At 42.9% G+C, this 21,974-nt stretch overlaps 1 protein-coding gene across 3 annotated transcripts in view; it reads right to left on the bottom strand.

The window, feature by feature from the left end:
• LOC123999479 (teneurin-2-like) overlaps positions 1-21,974 on the bottom strand; it is a 162,088-nt gene that overhangs the window by 62,654 nt on the left and 77,460 nt on the right. For 2 of the 3 annotated variants that reach the window (XM_046305321.1, XM_046305322.1), the window contains one exon: positions 1,638-1,862. In XM_046305321.1, the coding sequence (XP_046161277.1) occupies positions 1,638-1,862 (225 nt within the window). Of the gene's footprint in view, positions 1-1,637; positions 1,863-11,506; positions 11,822-21,974 lie in introns of those variants that run through there. The other variant, XM_046305323.1, reaches the window with a different exon arrangement.

The raw sequence follows: 21,974 nt of genomic DNA, 5'->3' as shown, positions 1-21,974 counted from the left end.
TGTGCTGAAATTCAAACGTAGGCTACAACGTCACACTGAGTGCATTTCAAAAATGTCATATTTCCGTGTAGGCCGAGCAGTTTTGCAACCCTAAAAATATAAACAATACCATGTAAAAATGTGCTATTTTTGGACCATTCATTAACTACAAACAAGTGCACTGGCAAGAAAAATACATAGCCTACAGTACACAATTTCATCAAGGGAAAATGTAATACAGAACTATTCAACATGAAACCACAAAAGCCAAAAGCTGTGCTTCCTAGCCACATTTTAGAAGACATTAAATATACACGTATTAGATCTTTAGTGTCGAACGTACAGTCAAAAAAACATAAAAGAATGAGAGAAACCATCGGAAACCCAGACAAAGCCCCCTCTGTATCTCCGGCTACAAGCAGAGTCTCTGTTTGACATCGCAGTAATCGTCTCAAATCCTTTCCTTCCACCATTCTCACCCACTGAGAAGAATTCAGTCACCTAGGAACTCTCATTCTGAATACTGACGTGATTAGAAAGTAACAGCTGCATTCACGGTGTTTGGAACAAAAGCACACTCAAAGACGCACAATTTTCTTGCTTGTTCATGCTAGCGCAGAAAAAGGCAAAGCAATTAAGGGCAGAAAATACAAAAATGAATTAAGTGGGCCTATTTCTACACCATTCCTAATGACTAATGCTTTTTAATATTGTTTTTTTGATAGACATTCACAGTGGGGGGGATAGTTTCACAGATTGAACTCATTGAAATGAATTTAAACTCCACAAATTCCCTCAATTCAACATCTTTCAAGCATATTTTTGCATTTCAGACTCAATTCAATAATTCTATGTAATACTACTTCAATTGAATAATACTTTATTAAACCACAATTTATCCATTGTGATTTTATCCATTACCAAAGCATTGATAAATTCACCAGTTTGCTTTTTTTGAACTGACAATTAACACATAACTTCCATTTTATAAAAAATATATTCTTAGCCAAATAAAATGTATGTATTGTCTTTAAATACTAATGTACACCAACAAACTTTCCTCATTTTATCCAATAAACCACAGAGAAGAGTGGAAATATAAACCCTAAGTGTGTTCCTAATTGCATATGCAACCAGTCTCACAAGCACAGGTAGAAACTGAGTGAATGATAAGGGATACATCATTTACTATGGAATGGTAGTTATTAATATGGAAATAATATGCTCTGATTCAAAGGAGCTGCTTTCAAAACTCTTTCCTATTTTTAGGACTTTGGGTGGCATAAGAGCAAATAATTGTAAATTCATAATGACTACTTTCTTTGCTGTGTGAAAAATATTCGGAATTGCAGTATATCAATGAATTCAATCTTAGCATATACATTTGATTTTCTACCTGAAGCGAGTGAGTCATTTCTTAAAAAAGGACTGAGGTTCATTATGATTTTAACATTACAAATGCTCGTTGTAGAATGTCCTTCACCTTCAACGATATGACAGAATCCTTTACTATGCGCTTACTTTTGGGTTTTAAAACTAAATCTAAACTATTCAGAGATTTGTATCTATCCTTGAACCACAGTGAATAAAGACAGAGAGATATGCCATGGTAGGTGGCATATTAAATGATACTTTACATTGGCTGGGGATGGTCTTACCCGCAGTTGGGGGCTGGGGTGGAGGTGCGCAGGCCCGGAGTAGGTAAGAATTGGGGGAGAATTCATCGTCAGGAGGGGGGTCCAGCATGACGTGGGGGGAGCCGCTGTCCAGCAGGGGCACTTGGCACTCCCTGATGGCTGGGGGGGCAGGATGGGAAGGGCCAGTGGGTGGAGGTGGGGCAGGGGGTAGCAGGCTGGACGAAGGTGTGGGAGGTAGGGGACGACCTGGGGAGCACACACAAACACACACACACAGAGAAGATGGAGGGCACGTGTTACTATGCACACTGGTATTGTAAATTACAGGAGGACAATAGGTGGCGTCCTCTTTGAACATGAAGAAGTGCTAGAAATTACACAACCTCGTCTCCATGTCAATACAATGCTCTTTTAGACACACTGTCAATCTCTACCAGTATTGTCAATCTCTACCAGTATTGTCAATCTCTACCAGTATTGTCAATCTCTACCAGTATTGTCAATCGCTACCCGTATTCATATGTTCAAGTGGAGACTGTCAAATCCATTGACAGCTGAGCATAAAATAACGATAATGAAAGACGAGAGAAACAATTGAGAAAGAAAGAGATATAGAAAATGGAGAAGTATTGCAGGGCTTTCAATTCCTTCAATCGCTCTGATAACCTTGCTCTTTAATAGCAGCACACTGAAAGGAGGTCAACTTTGATGTCCTATACAGGCTTTTAAATGAACCATCATGTATGGTATTTTATTTGCCTTGAAATAAGAACTCTTGACTTTGACCTTGAGAAATAAATAGTGAAATCCTATGAGTTTTCATTAGGATTATTTGTGCCATCGATTGTACAGAATTGTCTTTATTTTGCCATAGTCATGGGGCATCTACCTCCTTTTTATCTATTTTGCAACCAAACCAGATGCACTGAGAAAATAACACTGAGAAAATAACATTGATTTGCATGATTAAGCCTGCAGTAACACTAGAGTTCAACATTTGGTTAAAGCGGAATGGTTGACCCCAACAGAAAATCCACGGGATTGCCTTATGTTTATTTATTTTTTCATCCTAAACCCTTTTCTCACCACCTATTTTAGGCCATCAAATACTTGGTTTGTAAAAGGAACTATGTCCATGAACCACAGGTTTTTAACTTGTGAAATGGGCCATAAACATGCTTATTAGGACATTTCAAGGAGATAACAAAGGAGATTATATTAATAAATGTGTTTTGAGAATGATCAAAAATATATGATCAATTGTGGCCTAGAAATTCCAGAAAATACTCATTCTTCAATAATGACAATTTGTAAGCAAAGTACATTTATTCAAGGCTATCATTTCTCAAAACAATTATTGCTCCATTTTCTGATTTCACTCAATTACAGCATTTTATTTAACATATTTAATATATTCTGTTTTCCTACTTATGTCCAACACAGCAATGGAGAAATGAAGACTGATTCCCTCCCACACATCCATGGTGTCCTTTTAGATTAGCATGTTTTGATGCAGCTCATCAAGATCACAGACACATATATCAACCCTACACCTTGTTGTGGTGTGATGGAATGGTGTCACCAAGGCCCTGCAACTGTCAGTACAAGGCAAAGCACTCCCAGCTCGTGTGAATACTCTCACTAATAACACGAGCACCACCACCCACTTTGCCTCTGAGCAAGTCGGCAGATCCAACATCCACGGCTACTTTGGCAAACGTGTCCTTGTATAGAGGCCGGGTGATTTTGACTTCATGTCAGTTCTTGTCATGCGTAGTTAAAAAAATAAAAAATATATTTTTAAAAAGTGGCCTGCTTTTGCTGAATAATATATGCCTGCTTCAAAGTCCCGGAGTGGAAGATAACCATTGCATCACTAGCTTGCTGCCACACAGCACTCTTCAAAGCAAATAGGCTAGCAGAACATTGGAATAGGCAGTGGAGGGGACGAGGATATATAGTACAGTACTGAGAAGCCAGAGAGTAGAGTGGCTGGACGGCGATAGAGGGCAAATCTCTCTCTAATGATGAGGATTCATCCTCCTCTCCTGTCGACAACAGGCATTCAGAACATCAACATAAAATAGAAAGGTTTTCTGAATGGAAGATTGGAGGATGACATCGGTTCCTGCCACAGAGTATCAGAACAGCCCTCATTTCCTATTCCAGTGTGGATGTTTGGCACAGGCCTTCATTGTGGCTCATTTGGAGCTGTTATCGCCGTTTCAAGCCTTATCCTCTGCTGTTAGCGTCCCTGTCCTCTGAGTCACATAATGTGTTGGGAAGCAAACACACAGGGCCGCTGCCCCCCCCCCTCCCCCCGCCCACACTCCTCCTCGCTGACTCCTGCTGAGGCTGTCTACACACAGCAGGTCTAGCTGTGACATTTGCAGAGATGTATCATATCAGTGTCCTCCTACATCACACAGCAAAACAAAACTAGAGGACCAAAAGAAACCAGAGCTCCTCGCCTCTGTCCTCTTTTGTCACGTTTAACACGGCTCCAAACGCTGACATCAAGGGGCAAGAAAGAGAGATAGAGAGAGAGAGAAAGTGAGCACAAGCCAGCTCTAATGTGACAAGTCGACAAAGATTACTTCACAAAATGTCACTTGAAGAGACATCACACTAACGCGCCTGGCATTACATTATGAGCATCTGATTATGTTGCTATTTTGATTGCTGAGGGCTTTGATGTGCACCATAAATAGTTTAATATGCACCTCAAATGTAAATTAATGCTAAGTATTTTTGTACCAAGTAGTACAGTACTTTCTATTACCTGATATGTTTACATTTTTTATTTAACCTTTATTTAACTAGGCAAGTCAGTTAAGAACAATTGTACACCGCACTATGGGACTCCAATCATGGCTGGATGTGATACAGCCTGGAATCGAACCAGGGACTGTAGTGATGCCTCTTGCACTGACATGCAGTACCTTAGACCTATGTGCCACTCGAAGCCCCTGTTAGGTATAGCATCCAGATATGGGGGCTCCATAAAAGCTCCTTTCTATCCCTCACTGCCCCACCCCCCTCTCTCTCCTGGGCCAAGGCCTTTTCAAGCAACAACATTCAGCGTGGTCTGAAAATAACTGTCTCCAATCGACCTGACTCCATTTTGTCACGGGCCTCATTGTGTCATCACTCCCCGTGACTGGGATGGCTTCGTGCTGCATCCTCAGCACATTCACGGCCCCAGTAGCCCCATGCCCAGGCACCATTGTTCACATGAAACCACACTTTATTTCTCAAATTATTTTCAACACACTCAAGGTGGGATTCTGCACCATTTACAAGGTAAAATGTTGGAAGATAAATGGCCCCCAACCACCAAATTATTTTTGTCCCACAACTTCCCACATCTCATGCACTTATTAATCTCTGTGTGGCTCTTCTCTATAACTGTCTAAACCAACATGGCCTCGGATTGCTGTTGATTTGATCCTATTGTTTCCTCCACAGGCACCAACAGGCCACTATTATACACAATGCACCGGCCAGTCATCATCACAGGCACCACCAGGCCACTATTATACACACTGCACCGGCCAGTCATCACCACAGGCACCACCAGGCCACTATTATACACACTGCACCGGCCAGTCCCAGCACCGGCCAGTCCCTTCATACTGCCTGTCCCTGTGATCTAACAACCACAAACAGTTTCACAAACACTCAGGAGCATGTGGTCCCTTAACAACAGGCAGTAGTGGTATCTCCATGTCCAAATTGAAATGGAAATCCAACTTTGTTCTCATCAGCCATGGAGACAACTCTATTGTGTGATTTCAATGTCGGCTCAGTTGTTCAATTTCAGTCGAGCAAATGGGTGAAATGATCCACCACAATGTGATATGGTGATATATGTGTGCTACGATATACGAGATGACATCACACCGGCGTCACAACAAGTTAACCTCACCCGTCAACCTCCACCCTCCCTCATTAACCTAGCTACCCCTCCTCAACCCAACAGAAACACAGATGGTTTTGGAGTGTTTGCTAAATCCTGCAGCACAAACAACACAGCAGCCACCTCAGCAGCAAACCCACATCCCTCCTACTGTCCTGTGTGTGTGTCTCGCTGCTGATGTACAGATTAGCCCAGAACATGGCAATGTGGAACAGCAGGAGGGAGGCAAGAACCAAGACTTAGGCTCAGCTGCAAAGCACATCGGAAAACCAGACTTGAGCAATAATATCACTATCATCTCCCTTTCTATCCTTGTATGTTTCATTACAAAGACAGCTGGGAAACGGGTTAAGATGTGCTGACTCGGCTCTCCATCACACAGAACAAAGCTCCACTTAAAGATCCACTTCTGCCATCAGCTGTAGCCTTTTAATATATGTACGGTATAAATTACTTATTACATCGCTGCCTTTGAAGTAGGATGCTTCCATTCTGGCACTATTTTTATCCGGTGTCGCAAAAGTAACAAAAAAAAAAGGACTTACTTTTCTATAACGCCGACTCATCCTCGAGCCTCCCCCTCCCCATACTGTTACACCCCCCCCAATCTGTAGTCCTAAGAACTCTTTGCCCTCACACAGGATCAAAGCAGTGAGAAATTAGATTCCATTCCAAACCAATGAGAGCAGCCTCTCCCCCCCTAACAACATGTTCCGCATAAAATCACAGCTTTTTTGTTTGTTTGTTTTCCTAGAACCTGCAAATCTGCAAGCTTCAATTCTTCTCTCTCTCTGCCACTTTCTCACTCTCTCTCTCTGATTTTAGGTGTCTTGTGATCGTTCACTTGGAGAGAGTATTTTTCCTATGCCACCAACCCGAAAGCACTCATAATCCCAAAATAAGGTAATTACTCAAATGAACTGATGCCTTTGAAGTGGGGAGAGAGATTTTGTCAAAGACACACCATATTGCTTTGAGTTTTATTTGAAGTAGATCTCAATGGTAATGAGTTTGAGTCACTGGCCTCAGAGGATGCACTTTTATCACAAAGACACCACCATCTTCATTAATTTACTCAAATCAACATATTGCACTGTAAACATGTAATTTGAACCAAATGAAAGACAACTAAAAGGCTTGTTAACAGACCTACCCGGTCTCAGAGCATTTCGTATTATTCTGAACAGAAATCCTAGACACTCCATTTAATATGATGTTACATTTCTTATGGTATGTATTCATTTGTGGATGTCATTCACCCATTTTGAATACGTTACGAATTTCAATTCAATTTCAATTTACGAAATAGCAAAACGTACAATATGTTACCAATATATAAAGCATATGATATGTTAAAAATTCTAGCTAGGTGGCTAACGTTAGCTACCTTGCTAACGTTAGCTAGGCTAGGGGTTCGGGGTTATGGTTAAGTTTCAGAGTTAGGTTAAAGGGTTAAGGTTAGGGGACGGGTTAGCTAACTTGCTAAGTAGCAAGTAGTTCAAAAGTTGCTAATTAGCTAAAATACTAAAATTGTGCGTGATGATTCAAACTCGCAATCTTTGGCAACCATGTCACGCCCTGACCTTAGAGATCCTTTTTATGTCTCTATTTTGGTTTCTATGTTTTCTATTTCTTTGTAGTTGGCCGGGTATGGTTCTCAATCAGGGACAGCTGTCTATCGTTGTCTCTGATTGGGAACCATACTTAGGTACCCTTTTTCCCACCTGTGTTTGTGGGAGGCTGGCTTTGTTTAGAGCACTTTGATGGTGAGCTTCACGGTTTGTTTTTGTAGTGCTTATTGTTTTGTTTGACGTCATTTGGATTAATAAAGGAAATGTACGCTCACCACGCTGCACCTTGGTCCGCTCCTTCCAACAGCCGTGACAAACCACCCCGATCCAACCACCCTCATTTCGTTTTTTCCTTAAGTGACTATCCGTCTTATGTAACTATAACAAACATAACATATCATACTAAATTGAGTGTCATGGATTTACGTACAGAATAATACAAAATGCTCTGAGGCCAGCTATGTAGGCATGCATGCTTGGGTGGTATCCAAATTTTCCTACCATCAAAGTTTCTGTTCCATCCCAGGGTATACGGTATTATCGGAAATGCACACAAGGGGGAAAATTTCAATGTATTATTTTTACGCACAAAAATATTTAGGCAACGGGGGATCTTCATCCAGGAGGAAACTGAATATCTCTAGTCTGGGTACCAGTCTTTTAGCTAACATTCCAGTCCTCGCTACACCATGTCATTGCAAAGAGACTGGTCTTTCGGCAATCTCAACATTCAATATGCAATTGGATTTAAGGCAAAGTTGGTTGTTGAAAATAACATTAATATTTTCCATGACAACATGTTGAGCCTCTAAAATATAATTATTATGTCAAAAACAAGCAGCTGTTAGCTAGACAAGTTGTTGTATTTTGAGGCTTAAAATCAAAGCAAATAGGTTATGTGGTTTGCAGTATGTATTTAGAGAATTTAGAGCTAGAATCTTTTGACAGACTGGTTTAGTCTGGATAAACCAAAAAATGGATACCAAAGTGTTCTGTGGAGAGAGAAAAAGTGATTGAATGCCAATATTTGGGTAATTGTTGTTATTGGATGATCGCTGTGAGGGTTATCGAATCAGGATCAACTCCTCTGTTCTCCTTTAGTTCATTAATGATAGAATGTTCATGTTTGAATATGGCAGAAAGGTCAGGCTCTTTGGCAATGACAAGGAGTGGCAAGGAGTTGTTAGCTAAAGCAGACTGGAATGTCTCTGCTGTAACCAAGAAGTTTAGTCTTGACATCTAGCCACTTAGCTAGCTAGCAAGACAGCAAACAACATCATTTATTTGACACATCTTAGATTTCTTATAGTTATACATGTAATACAGTGGTCAGTATTGAAAATCATACTGTAGGTATTTCAGAATACCCCAGTATTCGGTATAAAACAGTATATCGCCCAAGCCTAGAGCTCGCACAAATTACTCACACGCGCACACACACACACACACACACACACACACACACACACACACACACACACACACACACACACACACACACACACACACACACACACACACACACACACACACACACACACACACACACACACACACACACACACACACACACACACACACACACACACACCCCTCCTAAACCTTTATAGTGCCTTATAAAATAAATGTCAGAATGTTTTAGCTGAATCCCAGAGGCAAATGCCAGTCACATATTAGCCATCTGACAACTGGTAACATAAGTGTCCAGGGGACCCGAAGTCTGGTCCTGGGGACAGCAGCAGGACACAGGTCATTAGTGACCAGCAGCCCACTGGGCACTGTGACTGCACCAGGCTGCAAGGTGACAGGGCCATCGCTGTGACATGCAGCGCTAGGCCAGCCAGTAGTAGGACCAGCCCCACTACTCCAGGCTCTGGGATCAGCACACACAGCACACTGAGGCAAACGCTGCTCCTCTTTGCATCATCTGACCCCGAGGAGCAGGTTGGCTGATGTTGTTCTGCACAGCTCCCCCTACAGAGCCCCACAGTGGATGCGGCAATACCCTGCAGCACTGACGCAAACCACAAATAAACATGCATGTGCTAGGCATTGTCGGTCTTTCCCTCTCATACACCCCCCACGCACATACGTATGATACACATTTACTTGGCTGTACTGTACGTAATGCCCAAATCAGACATGAGCATGTACTCACTTCACTTAACACAGAAGAAAAAACACTGCCTTGAAAAACCGAAGTGTGCTCCTTCCTTGGACAGTTCAAGGATAGTCAGTGATACACACACTCCAGTATTCACGAAGAGCAGGTATAATCGAGTCTCTCCAACCAAAGGAAGTCATTCATTTTTCTTCACTTATGAACTATGTTTTCTTTTCTAGTTGTAAACGAGATCCTTGGTGTTTAAATCATTAGTGTTTTTCCTACATTGCTAATACATGTATTACAAGTGTCATCAACCCAGCACTAACTATTCCCCTTTCGGCTAATCCATACACTGATAACAGTGAATGTCTTGGTAGGGTATTGCTCATTTGGACTTATTAAGTGAGAAATGGTTCAAATGCCTATGCCCCACATATAGGCTGTCTAAGAATATAGCTTTAGAGTATTATAATCACCAAGTTAACCATATTTACACCTCTGAGAGATTTATAGTTTGGCGCCCACATAGTACCCTGCATTTCCAACAATAAGCTAGCCTTATGTATAACCTTGACTCTCCAAGCAGCTCTCTCTCTCTCACTACCTCTCTCTCCAGCTAGAACTTGGCAGATGCTTTGAGAAGGGATGCCTCCGTGTGGTGAGGGCACATCATACATCAGGGCTGGGAATTGCCAGGGACCTCACGACATGATATCATGATACTTAGGTGCCAGTGCCAATACAATATGTATTGCAATTCTCACAATTCTATATGTATTGCGATTCGATATTGAGATGTTTATTTTGATCGGCCATGAAAATAAAAGAGATGAAAACATGTTGGTTCACTATTTAAAAAGAAGACGGAGAACAAGCTATAGGATGACAAATCAAGTTTTTTGGAGTATCAATTTGTACAAATTGATACTTGGGAGTCAAATATTGATATAATATTATCCAAAACAAATATTGTGATATATAACTCTATCAATCCCCCCCCCCCAATAACTAAAATATATTAGAGTAATGCACTATGAATTGGACCGTCCAACATGTCAATTAGTAATAGCATTATCAGCCTTTGAGACATGGGCACTGAGTTGACCTGAAAAGAGGCACAGAAGGAAACAGTCAGCTCTGCTAAAGAAGAAACAGGCAGCTCTGACACGAAACACAGACAGTGATGAATACACTACTACGTAGATAGTAGTTATGAGAAAAAGAGGCACGACTGTTGCAGCCCTGTAAAGATGGAATACGCTAATGAGTGTGTGTCTAAAAGTATACTTTTCATATATATCAAGCTCCCTGAAAGCATTTATGTAAACACTTTATGAAGGCCAAACAAGAGCTGTGGAAATCCACTGTAAAAAAAAAAAACATTAGCAGCCAAAATCCAGAACATATAAAAAGTATATATCTTCAAATTCAAAACCCATCACAGGGCATGTCCTAAAATAGATATAGAAGATGGTGCAATACATGTTGATGATTAGTAAATCAGATTCTCAGTGGGAGATGAATATATGGTTACATATACATTTTCCTGAGACTGACAATTACCCGAAGAATGCTAAAACACAAATATTTAATAACAGGTGGACTATATCGGAAAAATGCTGATTGTTTGAGGAAGAATGTAGAATAACTTAGCATTTTAAGCTGCCAACCACTCCCCCTTACTTTGATTGCAATCAGTTGTTCTGGGAGTGTCCCTAGACTCCATTAAAACGTCACGATTATTCTAACAACAAAATCAAACAACGTTCATCAACCTAGTTAAATGCACACACACACATTTAAAATGCCCTTAAGAGTGTAGATGATGCACAATTTCGAACACATATCAAAATGAAGTTCATTAATTGTATATAGATTACATAAAACGCTTAAATTATGATAAAAGGGGGATACATTGTTTATGAGATGTAAAATAAAACAAGTATAGGAAATGCAACCAGGTGTTGCTAGATGAAGCCCTAATACAGAATAGATTGCCTACAGCTCGAATCCTACACGACATCCTAAAAAGCAGATGTTGGCATGATTTATTCCAAAAGACGCTGACATTATCATGAGATGGGAGTCAGAATTCAGAACCAAAAATCCGTTCCAAAATACTCAACGGGGTGAAATAGGAGATCTCACGACAGATGCACCCCCATATGTCAACCAACTTTAAAACCACATTCAGAGGGAACACACAAACCGCCTAATATTATTTTAACAGCATCCAGGCATAGTTGAATGAGCCATTCACAGCAAGAAAGATAGGTCGATTTATTCGGCTTACCTTTGCTTTTCACCATGCTGCGAACTCGGTTTCTTCTCTACTCATGCAAGGGAGGTATACATTTTTCCAGCATCAGCAAAGAGCGCCGTGTTCCGTGTCGGCTACACAGACTTGCACCAAGAGAAGACAGTGAAAGGCGCGAAACTGAGGTTGTTAGCATCCGCGGCAGTAGCTTTGTCTGGTTGCTGATGTGTTTGCATCGAAACGAACAGACAGACATCCAACTTAAATCTTCAGCGCTACAGTGCACTAACGTTACCATGAATTACGCGCAGGCAAACTGACAAAGAGCCATGCAGTTAGTGTCCAGTACAAATGTTGCAGAGGGGCGGGCTGGTGCGTAAAGGTGAGCTCATGGTGTCATTATAGGGTGTGGATTTGTCTGTACCTCCTGTATGGTCAACTAGGCAACTCCTATCTCTCTCTTTGTTATGCTGCCTTTGCAGCAAGTGTCTCAGGTATACATTTTGTGCCATTATGCTCTCGCTATGGGGTCAGTCAAATTGTGTTTAGATCGCCATGCACCATAGGGCTTTTACGGATCCGTCTCCAGCTCTCCACTCCTACAGTCTACACACACACGATTATGAGCCTTTAGAATACCCTCTAGTGTGCGGTATTGTACAGCTGACATGGCAGTGTCCCTCTAGTATGGGTGAATTCTCCATGGCATGCTGCAGTTGCCTAGACAGACTGGGGAAAAGGGTGGTTTTCATGTTGAGAGTCTGGGGGTGCCACTCATATAGATTGCCATCACAGATAGGCTATCATCTCCCGATTCCTTTACATTTTATATTACAACCTTCTTGCCTGTGTGTTTACTTATATATTCATGTACAATATGTTGCTGAATATTACAAACCATGTCCATGAAACCAAATGGATCAATAGTCCAGAAGTAGATTCATCTGTGTCTGTTAAACCATTTCCAAACCACTGTCTCTGTAGTCCAGAAACACCGTATTCTAAGGCTAATCAGTGCATTTGATAAAATTGTAGTTCTTGATGTATGCTATAAAACCAGATTCAAGTGTAGTTCTGGAAACATATAATAGCCTATCTGTTGTTCATTCAGTGTGTGTGTGTGTGTGTGTGTGTGTGTGTGTGTGTGTGTGTGTGTGTGTGTGTGTGTGTGTGTGTGTGTGTGTGTGTGTGTGTGTGTGTGTGTGTGTGTGTGTGTGTGTGTGTGTGTGTGTCTGTGTGTGTGTGTGTGTGTGTGTCTGTGTGTGTGTGTGTTTCTAAAGTGAGATTGAGATGATATAATCTGTACAATGTCCATTGTTCTATCTTTAGACCACAAGAGATTAACAAAAAGCAAATTTACACCAAGGACCCACTTACAAGCACAGTGCCGCTTTGCTTCGTTTTCAACAGCTTTATGCTATGAGGTGAGGAAATATCATTGTCAACTACACTTTCCTCCCTTTTAATATTTTTTGTTGTGACACTAAGCATAGAGCATCAACCCACAGTTAAGTGAGAATAAGTAGTAATCTAATTAGTGCTAATTCAGAAACTGTCTTTGCTAAAACCCGCATTTCTGGGCAGCTCTGTTTACTGTGTGGCAATACTTTGACTGCTTCCAGGAGCCTCCCTTTTGTATAGCGACACTACAAAGCGCCAGCGCTTCCCACGCATGGGCATCCATCCTCATTAACCACGGCAGTTCTCGACTGCCAGAGCTCACAAAGAGCGCCATGGCGTAGAAACTCGGCTGTGCCACAGAAACACGCCGGCACTGGAGAGTTGGGGTTGAAACAGAACAATAGTAGAGGCAGAGAGAAAGAGAGAGAAGGAGATAGAGGGAGAGAGGGAGAAATAGAGAGAGAAGGAGATAGGGGAAATAGAGGGAGAAATAGAGGGAGAGAGAGAGAGAGAGAGAGAGAGAAAGAGAGAGAGAGAGAGGAGATAGGGGGAAATAGAGAGGAGAGGGGGGAGAGGGAGAGAGAGAAGGAGATAGGGGGAAATAGAGAGGGAGGGAGAAATAGAGGGAGAGAGAGAGAGAGAGAGAGAGAGAGAGAGAGAGAGAGAGAGAGAGAGAGAGAGAGAGAGAAGATGTGGAGGCTGTGTTCTGCCCTTTGTTGTTTCCCTGACAGGAAAAAACACATGGAAATTGGGGAGGAAAATTGATGAAAATGCATCTGTATCCCAGAGGCCCCAAACCCTGGACCCAACTGCACTCACACTCACACTCCACAGCCTTACAGAGCTAAAACAATGGAGGCAGACCTTTGTTTAGCTCACAGCATTCAAAGCTGCAGGCATGCAGATTGTACAGTACGTCACCCAATAACAAAGGCAAAACGCACACATGTGCACATACTACACACAAGCACACACACAAAAACGTACACACAGTGACACCTAAGACACTCTGGGCTCCCTCCTGAGATTGTGTAGCCCTGCTAAAACATGCTGTCACTCGCAATTCTCCCCGGTGCCCCTTAGAGGTGAGAGCTGGCCTTTCCCCTTTCACAGCATACTTAAATGAGAGAAAATGAAAGAGCACAGCCCAACTCTATGGGGTTTCTTCACACTAAGCTATCAAGGCTCGCTCCATGAACACATCAACAAACAGTTTAACCTTAGCCTAAAAATAACAGGGCAAAAACACAGCTCACACACATACATGCATGCACGAACACACGCACGTGCACGCATGCGCACGCACGCACACACACACGCACACACACACACACACACACACACACACACACACACACACACACACACACACACACACACACACACACACACACACACACACACACACACACACACACACACACACACACACACACACACACACACACACACACAGGCAAGCATACGCACAGACACACACAGAAACACATACACCCAAGAGGGCTATTTATCAAAAAATGACATAAAATCCATTTCAATTCTATTAGAATCTGCTGCAGTATGATACTGTATATACACACCAGTATTATTTCACCCAGCAATCCCTTCTGACTCCACCTATTGCCAGCATGAACCTCTCCATGCCTCCACTCTGTTTTCATCCTTCCCCCCAAATACACCGAACAAAAATATAAATGCAACATGTAAAGTGTTGGTCCCATGTTTCACCCAGCCACTTCGCACAGCCATTGAAGAGTGGGACAACATTCCACAGTCCACAATCAACAGCCTGATAAAGTCTATGTGAAGGAGATGTGTTGCGCTGCATGAGACATATGGTGGTCACACCAGATACTGACCGGTTTTCTGACCCACACACCTACCTTTTCTTTAAGGTACTGTATCTGTGACCAACATATGCATATCTGTATTCCCAGTCATGTGAAATCCATAGATTTAGGGCCTAATGAATTTATTTCAGTTGACTGATTTCTTTTTATGAACTGTAGCTGAGTATAATCTTTGAAATGATTGCATTTATATATATTGTTCAGTATAGTAGATACTCCAAATCGTGTCTGAACAGATAATATAATATTTTAACTATCCTCTATGGCCACCTTAACACACATATCAATAGTTTAAAAATGCAGAAAACTATTCGCTGCTTCACCCAAAGCTGAGAATTGATTTGCACCACAAACAATAACAGACGTTTTCCAATTTGTTGATGCAAACGATTTCAGAAAGCAATTAGGCATTTTTCCCCGAAACATATTCAAATGAGTTATTTTCTCCTCTCGTAGGGATGTTTAATCATGAGCACTTTTAATCAGGTGGGCTGGCAGATAGGTCTCGATCACCATCATGTATAAACTGGAAATAAAGACAAAAGACCCGCATTTGTTTCAATCAGAGTGGAACAAAGCCCTGTGTCGCTTCCAAATTCGACTTAGGGGTGCTCAGCATTTCAATGGGAGAAAGTTAGTCCCACATTATGTCAAAATGAATTTCTTGACGTGAGTTTGTGCCCCCAGGGGGAGTGGGCTGTTTGCGGAGGAGCAGTGACTGGAACCAGAACATTATCCACACTAATGAACCTCTCAGGTGTTCACAGGATCCAGGGATGGGAAGGGGAAGGATGGGAAATCAACACAGCAGGAACATTTGAGCAAAAGCAGTGCAGTTACACTATGGCCCTGTAAATCCAGTCAGTTCAGAAAGCTATGCATTCCAATGAACACGTTTCATGTCCAATTCGAAAAGGAATGGACAACACCCTCCTGTACAGACAGCTGTAGTGCTGGTTCTGGACTCTCCTCTATCTGTCCTTGTCACTCCAGAATACACACACACGTACACATGAAACCATCACGTACCTTTGCTGCATATGGACTCAACCCGTTGGAAATGAATGTTACACTGTTACAATGCCACAACTACTCCTGCTTAATTGCTATAACAAATTAAGAAGGGGATTACATTTTAATCCTAAAAATAATATTTCAAGGGCAATGGATCCTGACCTGTGATTTTAATTGTTCACTGTAGATTTTTTTCACAAAGCCATTGGAAAGCTGGCAATGTTGATTCCAAAAAAACACATATCTGTAATGTAATGTCAATTTCAGAGATATGAAACATAACAGTTGCGTCTATCTGTCCTCTACAGCATCTTGCTCTCTTTGCCGGAGTCTGTTTTTTTTTAATACAGGTGGGCTCTCGGTCATGCTCTGCATTCTCTTTTATGCCCCTAACTCTGCAACACACTCTCATTCTAGGATGTGTGTCTGTCAAAACAGCACCGCTGGGTATTATCCACAGAGAGAGCCTTTGAAAGTGCACCAGATCCATCCTCCCTATTACTTCTCTCAGTAGGAAGTGGAGGAGACGGAAGAACGTTGGTGCAGTGTCAGCAAGCGGATTGTTCGCATTTCCCCCAAAACCCCACAGGTGTGTCAGTCTGTGTTTAAATTCTCGTTATCTGCCTCGCTCTTCCTTTTGTTCTATGTGGCGCCGTAACATTGACTTTTGGTGGGATTGGTTTGTTTACATTTCACGTGTGTGGAGTAATTCCTCTTTTCAAGCCCCTTACCATGCAAAATGTCCTTGCTGTGAACTGCTCCCCAATCAAATGTCACAGGAATGACTCCCCCTCTTTCTCGCTTTCTTTTAAATGGAATATTTACATCAGATAACCTGACCTAATTTGGTTTCTAGCTGGTCGCCCCCAATGAAGTCTAAATGCAGTTATCAGCAATGTTTCAGTAAACAGCAGCAACGGTCTGATAGCACACAACAGTCAAGTAAAAACATGGACATTTGCAAGCATTCAGGCTGAATTAGCTGTTGTCATACAGAACTGAATTACGTAACTTGCATCCACAGGCCACGGAGACCAGACCACCACTGAATACCTAATATTGTTGCCGCCCAATAGTTCAAGCTTGTGAGGAATAGAGAAGGACAATTTATGCAGTTTATGACTTTACTCAGTACTATGAGTTCCCCTGTACCAGGGGAGTACGGCTCCAGTCCTGCAGTCTACAAGTCTATGCTAGGTAAAGCTCCGCCTTATCTCAGTTCACTGGTCACGATGGCAACACCCACCCGCAGCACGCGCTCCAGCAGGTGTATCTCACTGATCATCCCTAAAGCCAACACCTCATTTGGACGCCTTTCCTTCTAGTTCTCTGCTGCCTGTGACTGGAACGAATTGCAAAAATTGCTGAAGTTGGAGACTTTTATCTCCCTCACCAACTTTAAACATCTGCTATCTGAGCAGCTAACCGATCGCTGCAGCTGTACATAGTCCATCGGTAAATAGCCCACCCAATTCACCTACCTCATCCCCATCCTCATCCCTTTTCTGCTCTTTTGCACACCAGTATCTCTACCTGCACATGACCATCTGCTCATTTATCACTCCAGTGTTCATCTGCTAAATTGTAATTATTCGCCAACCTCCTCACACCTTTTGCACACAATGTATATATACTTTTTTTCTACTGTGTTATTGACTTGTTAATTGTTTACTCCATGTGTAACACTGTGTTGTTATCTGTTCACACTGCTATGCTTTATCTTGGCCAGGTCACAGTTGTAAATGAGAACTTGTTCTCAACTAGCCTACCTGGTTAAATAAAGGTGTTCTCAACTGGCCTACCTGGTTAAATAAAGGTGTTCTCAACTGGCCTACCTGGTTAAATAAAGGTGTTCTCAACTAGCCGACCTGGTTAAATAAAGGTGAAGAAAATACATACAAATAAAAGGTCTGCTGCTTTCATCGTTTCACATTTCAATCAGCAAAATGATGGCATGGGAAACCAGGTTTGATTACCATCCAATCAATGCCTGGCACTGATCAATTATGTGCTGAGGCTAAACAAAAACCAGCAGACATTGCAGTCCTACAGGAGTGGAGTTGTATATTCCTATTCTATGTCATTGCCAATACTTGTCCTATAGACATCTGAGGTGGAAGGAGGGAGGGTCGGTAGCAGGAGGAGAGGCAAGGCAGCAGTAAGCCAATGCACGGTTTTACTTGCTTGCTTTCCCAATATCCTCGTATTCATGCTCAGAGAGCCCCGATTTCTCCCTCAAAGTATCTGTCCCTGTTCATTAAATTTCACTTAGCAGCTAAGGACCATCAGAGGTGGAGCCACTGAATCATGGCCCTCTATCTGGAATTGGCGAGAAAAGCGAAGCAGCGGGAGGGTTCCCCCAGTCACTCAGGCGGATGGCCAGTCCCTGAGCTTATTAGGGAGAGGAAAAGGGAGGGAGGCTGAATGGAGAAATGGAGGTGCAGGCTGACAGAAAGCTCCAGGGACAGGGAAGGGCACAGGGAGGAAGGGTGTGTGTGTGTGCTACACTGAATTAACCACTGTGAATGTGTGAGTTCTTGCTGCCAAGTGCCGTATGGAGGTAGCAGTGCAGCCAGGAGGTCGTTGCAGAGGTAACGGGACGACTTATGCTGCCGGAGGCAAGCTCAGGCGTAGGTGTCATTTTTCCAGCTATGATGTAAAGAGATGGCTATGCAAATGAGAGAATGAGAGAGAAATCAACGGGGCAAAGTGTTGAACGTTCTTTGTGATGGAACTGTTAAAAATGTTTATTTTGTTTTCTCGAGGATTCTTTTTCACATAAATGATATTCCATTTCCACTGTATGCTGTCCTTGAACCTAGGGTTCCACTCAGTTTTCCGAACCCAAAAGCATAGTCAGTGTACAGCGGCATTGTATCCGTTGTGTAAAAGCTCCGCAATTCATTTTGACCGTGCAACTTTAAAGTCAGAAGAAAGTTAAGTCATTGACAGCTTGCACAGTGCAATATATCAGATTAATTGAATTGAGCTATTCTAGCCAGTCCGGACAGAGAGGTGTGTGTGTGTGATTAACCCCGCTGTTGTCCAATGAGCCTGTGTGCACGGTACACACATGGTACACACATGGTACACACACACATCCTCCCACCCATCCCAGTGTCATTAAAAGGAGTGAGCCACCAAGCTCACCTGCGCTACACTCCTGCTGCCAGCTGTTAATAAAGTGCTTATTGGATTACCTTCCCACTAATGAAGTCATTTAATCAGGGGACACAAAGCACGAGTAAGCCCGGTTCCTCCAGGACAACTAATGTCCACCTCTGGTCTAAAGCTCAATATCTGGAGCAAGACAGATAGATTTTATTGACTACTCTTCTTAGAAGAGCAGTCATGTCCATGCTGCCATTTTGGGTGCAGGATCAGTGACTGGAGCCAGGGAAGGAATATGCCAGGGTAGGCTGATACCCACATGGTCAGTCTGGACACACATGCTCTCTGGCATTGGATGTTCGGCCCGACAAACGCTTCAACAGTTTTTCTCATCTCAGCCACTTCCCCTGCAACAAAGGCTTAAGAACTGTAGGCCGATACAAACAGCATATGGAAATACCTCTGTGTTATGTAAAAAATATATGCACATACCGTGTGAGCCACTGCTCCACATCAACAGGCAAATGTCAAACAAATCAGAGCTAAACCCACACATATGTCTCCACACCCTGTTAAGAAGACATTAAATCACCTTAAAGGCTTTTCAAATAATGCAATACACATTATCACAATACAATTAAAGTAATGTGTTTACTCCTTCAATATTTATTTGGAAATGCCTCCTGTTTCCTGCAAAGACTGCCAGAGCACCAGAGCTGCTGCCATCTAGGTCTAGCCGGCAGCTTTGAAACGTTGCAGGACCGTGTCCTAAGTTCCCATGCTGCCCCATCCACCCAGGGAGGGGAAGTGAACCCGAAGATCTGAGACAGGATCAGGAGAAGCAGCGAGACACACTGTGGAGAATCAGATTACTGGCACTGCTCTGCCAGAGTCCTGCCCCTGTTTTATCCCATTACAGCAATATGTCTGAGTACTGGATCCTCTTTCTGCAGCAATTACAAAACCTTTGGAGAGATAAAATGCCCAGTTCCTCATGGCAAACGCCATCCATCAAACATTTAGCCTCCTGAATGTGAAAGACTTTTTGTGGTTCCCTGCTCACATTTGTAAACTGTGTGGTTTCTCCACAGCGAGGACTTCCATTCACTGTCACATTATCTTCCTAATGGACGTTTACATAGATCTTGTTGCTTTCTATCAACACATGCATATACAAGCGATGCAATACACAACAATGCAAACTCTACTACAAATAACATAATAAATATGTGAAAGCATTCCAGGTTTAATGGCCTACACAGCACAACAGATCAACATGTCTAAAAACCCTACAGTTTCCTACACATATTTTCAGTGGCGCATGATTTGTAATAAATCTCGACTGGATGGAAAGGAGTGGAGTGTCAGGATACAAAGTGGCTTGCCCTAGGCGTCGATAGGAGAAGGGGAGAGAGGGAGGGGTGGATAGCGGGGGGGGTCGATGGAGTGAGGGGGCTGTAACACAGCCGGGTTGGTTGAGAGAGTGACACTGAGGGGAGCCAGGCGGCAGGGCTGATGAGATAGGATATGATGTGCCCTTGCCAGCTGTGAGAGTTTAATTAAAACCTGGAGTCACACCACCACACACGGAGAGAAAGGGAGAGACAGAGAGAGAGAGAGAGAGAGAAGAGAGCGAGGGGCGGTGAGACAAAGAGAGACTGGGGGGGACAGACAGACAGAGGGAGATGAGAGAGACAGACAGAAAAGGGGAGAGGGAGAGCAAGACAGCATGCCAGAGAGAGACAGATGAAGGGAGAGAGAGGAGGACACTCCAAAACAAATAGGTAAATTAGAAAGGGAGCGTAGTGGGGCTGGGCTGCTAGGTTGTTAGCGACATTGTGACGTCAGAGAAAGTGCAGGATGTTAATAAGGGCCTGTGATGGGGCTTGTTAGTGGCTAACGAGCCATGGCACTGATGTCACCCCGCGGACCAAAAACAGGGAGAATACAGTCTCCCACACCTTTGGAGACAGAGATAGATAGGCTTCTTGACGGGTAGTCCTGTCACACACGGATTCAAAGTGGTCTGTCTGTACCCATGCAAGCGTTAGCTGATTCTCAGGAAAGAGAATCAAGATCCAAAGACTGGTGTTGAGACTAGTTTGTGAAATCAAAGACGTGACAGATACAACTGCTATTTACCTTTGAGTATACTGTACACCTATGTACTATATGTGTACCTGGGAAACAGGACACTGCTCTCGGGAAGTGTTAGTGAGAAAAATCTATCCATCAACAACCTGTTCCAACATGTAACAGTCATCTTGTCATATTACAGTCCTAACACATTCTTCCAGCTGAGGGAGTGATGGAGAGAGAGAGACAGAGGAAGAGAGGAAGAGAGAGAGACAGAGAAAGAAATGACAGGGCAAAGGGCAGGATTACAAGAGACAGACTGAGGAGAGAAAATAGGACAGAATCTAAAGGGTACAAGAATAGGCAAGATCTATCTAGTGACGCACTGACCCTGAGGCCAGAATGGAGGATAGAGGGTGAGAGAAAGTGGGGGATGAGGGAGACAGGTGAGAGAGAGAGAGAGACCGAGAGAGAGAGAGAGATATGAAGGCGAGAGTGGGAGTGAGAGGAGAACGGAAAAGGAAGAATTTGAGGGTCTAATAAGAGAGGTGACCTATCGATCATGTGGAGGGAGAAGTGGGTGGAAGGCATGGTGGAGTGGAGCTGGCTGCACGATAGGGGTTTTGCGAGAGAAGAGCTAGAGGAGGATAGAAGGAGGGGGGGGTTACTGTAGAACAACAGCAAAGGCCCAATGCCGTCCAAATGAGCCGAATCAGGAATAGCCTCACAAAAAGGGAAAGTGATTTATTATCTGACAATATCCGTCTGTAATGCTTCCCTCGCTCCTTTCAACCCTGTCCGTTTTTAACCACCGTTGCCAGGTGCGGATAAGCGACCCCGACATTGACGACTCATTGTTGGCAAACGCCCACCACTCACTGGGACACCAGCGACAATGACAAGGACCTGGGACCATCTAGTGTAGAGGCGAGAAGATATCAGTCAACCAATGATTAACCACACTTGTCGTCACTATAATTACAACTGCTTTCTACGACTGAATGTCATTGGCTACTGTTCAAAGACCACAACTGTCATTGTTTTGACAGATG

Source organism: Oncorhynchus gorbuscha, linkage group LG16, assembly GCF_021184085.1.
Source record: "Oncorhynchus gorbuscha isolate QuinsamMale2020 ecotype Even-year linkage group LG16, OgorEven_v1.0, whole genome shotgun sequence".
Classification (NCBI taxonomy): Eukaryota; Metazoa; Chordata; class Actinopteri; order Salmoniformes; family Salmonidae; genus Oncorhynchus; species Oncorhynchus gorbuscha.
This window is presented reverse-complemented; position numbering and strand designations above follow the sequence as displayed.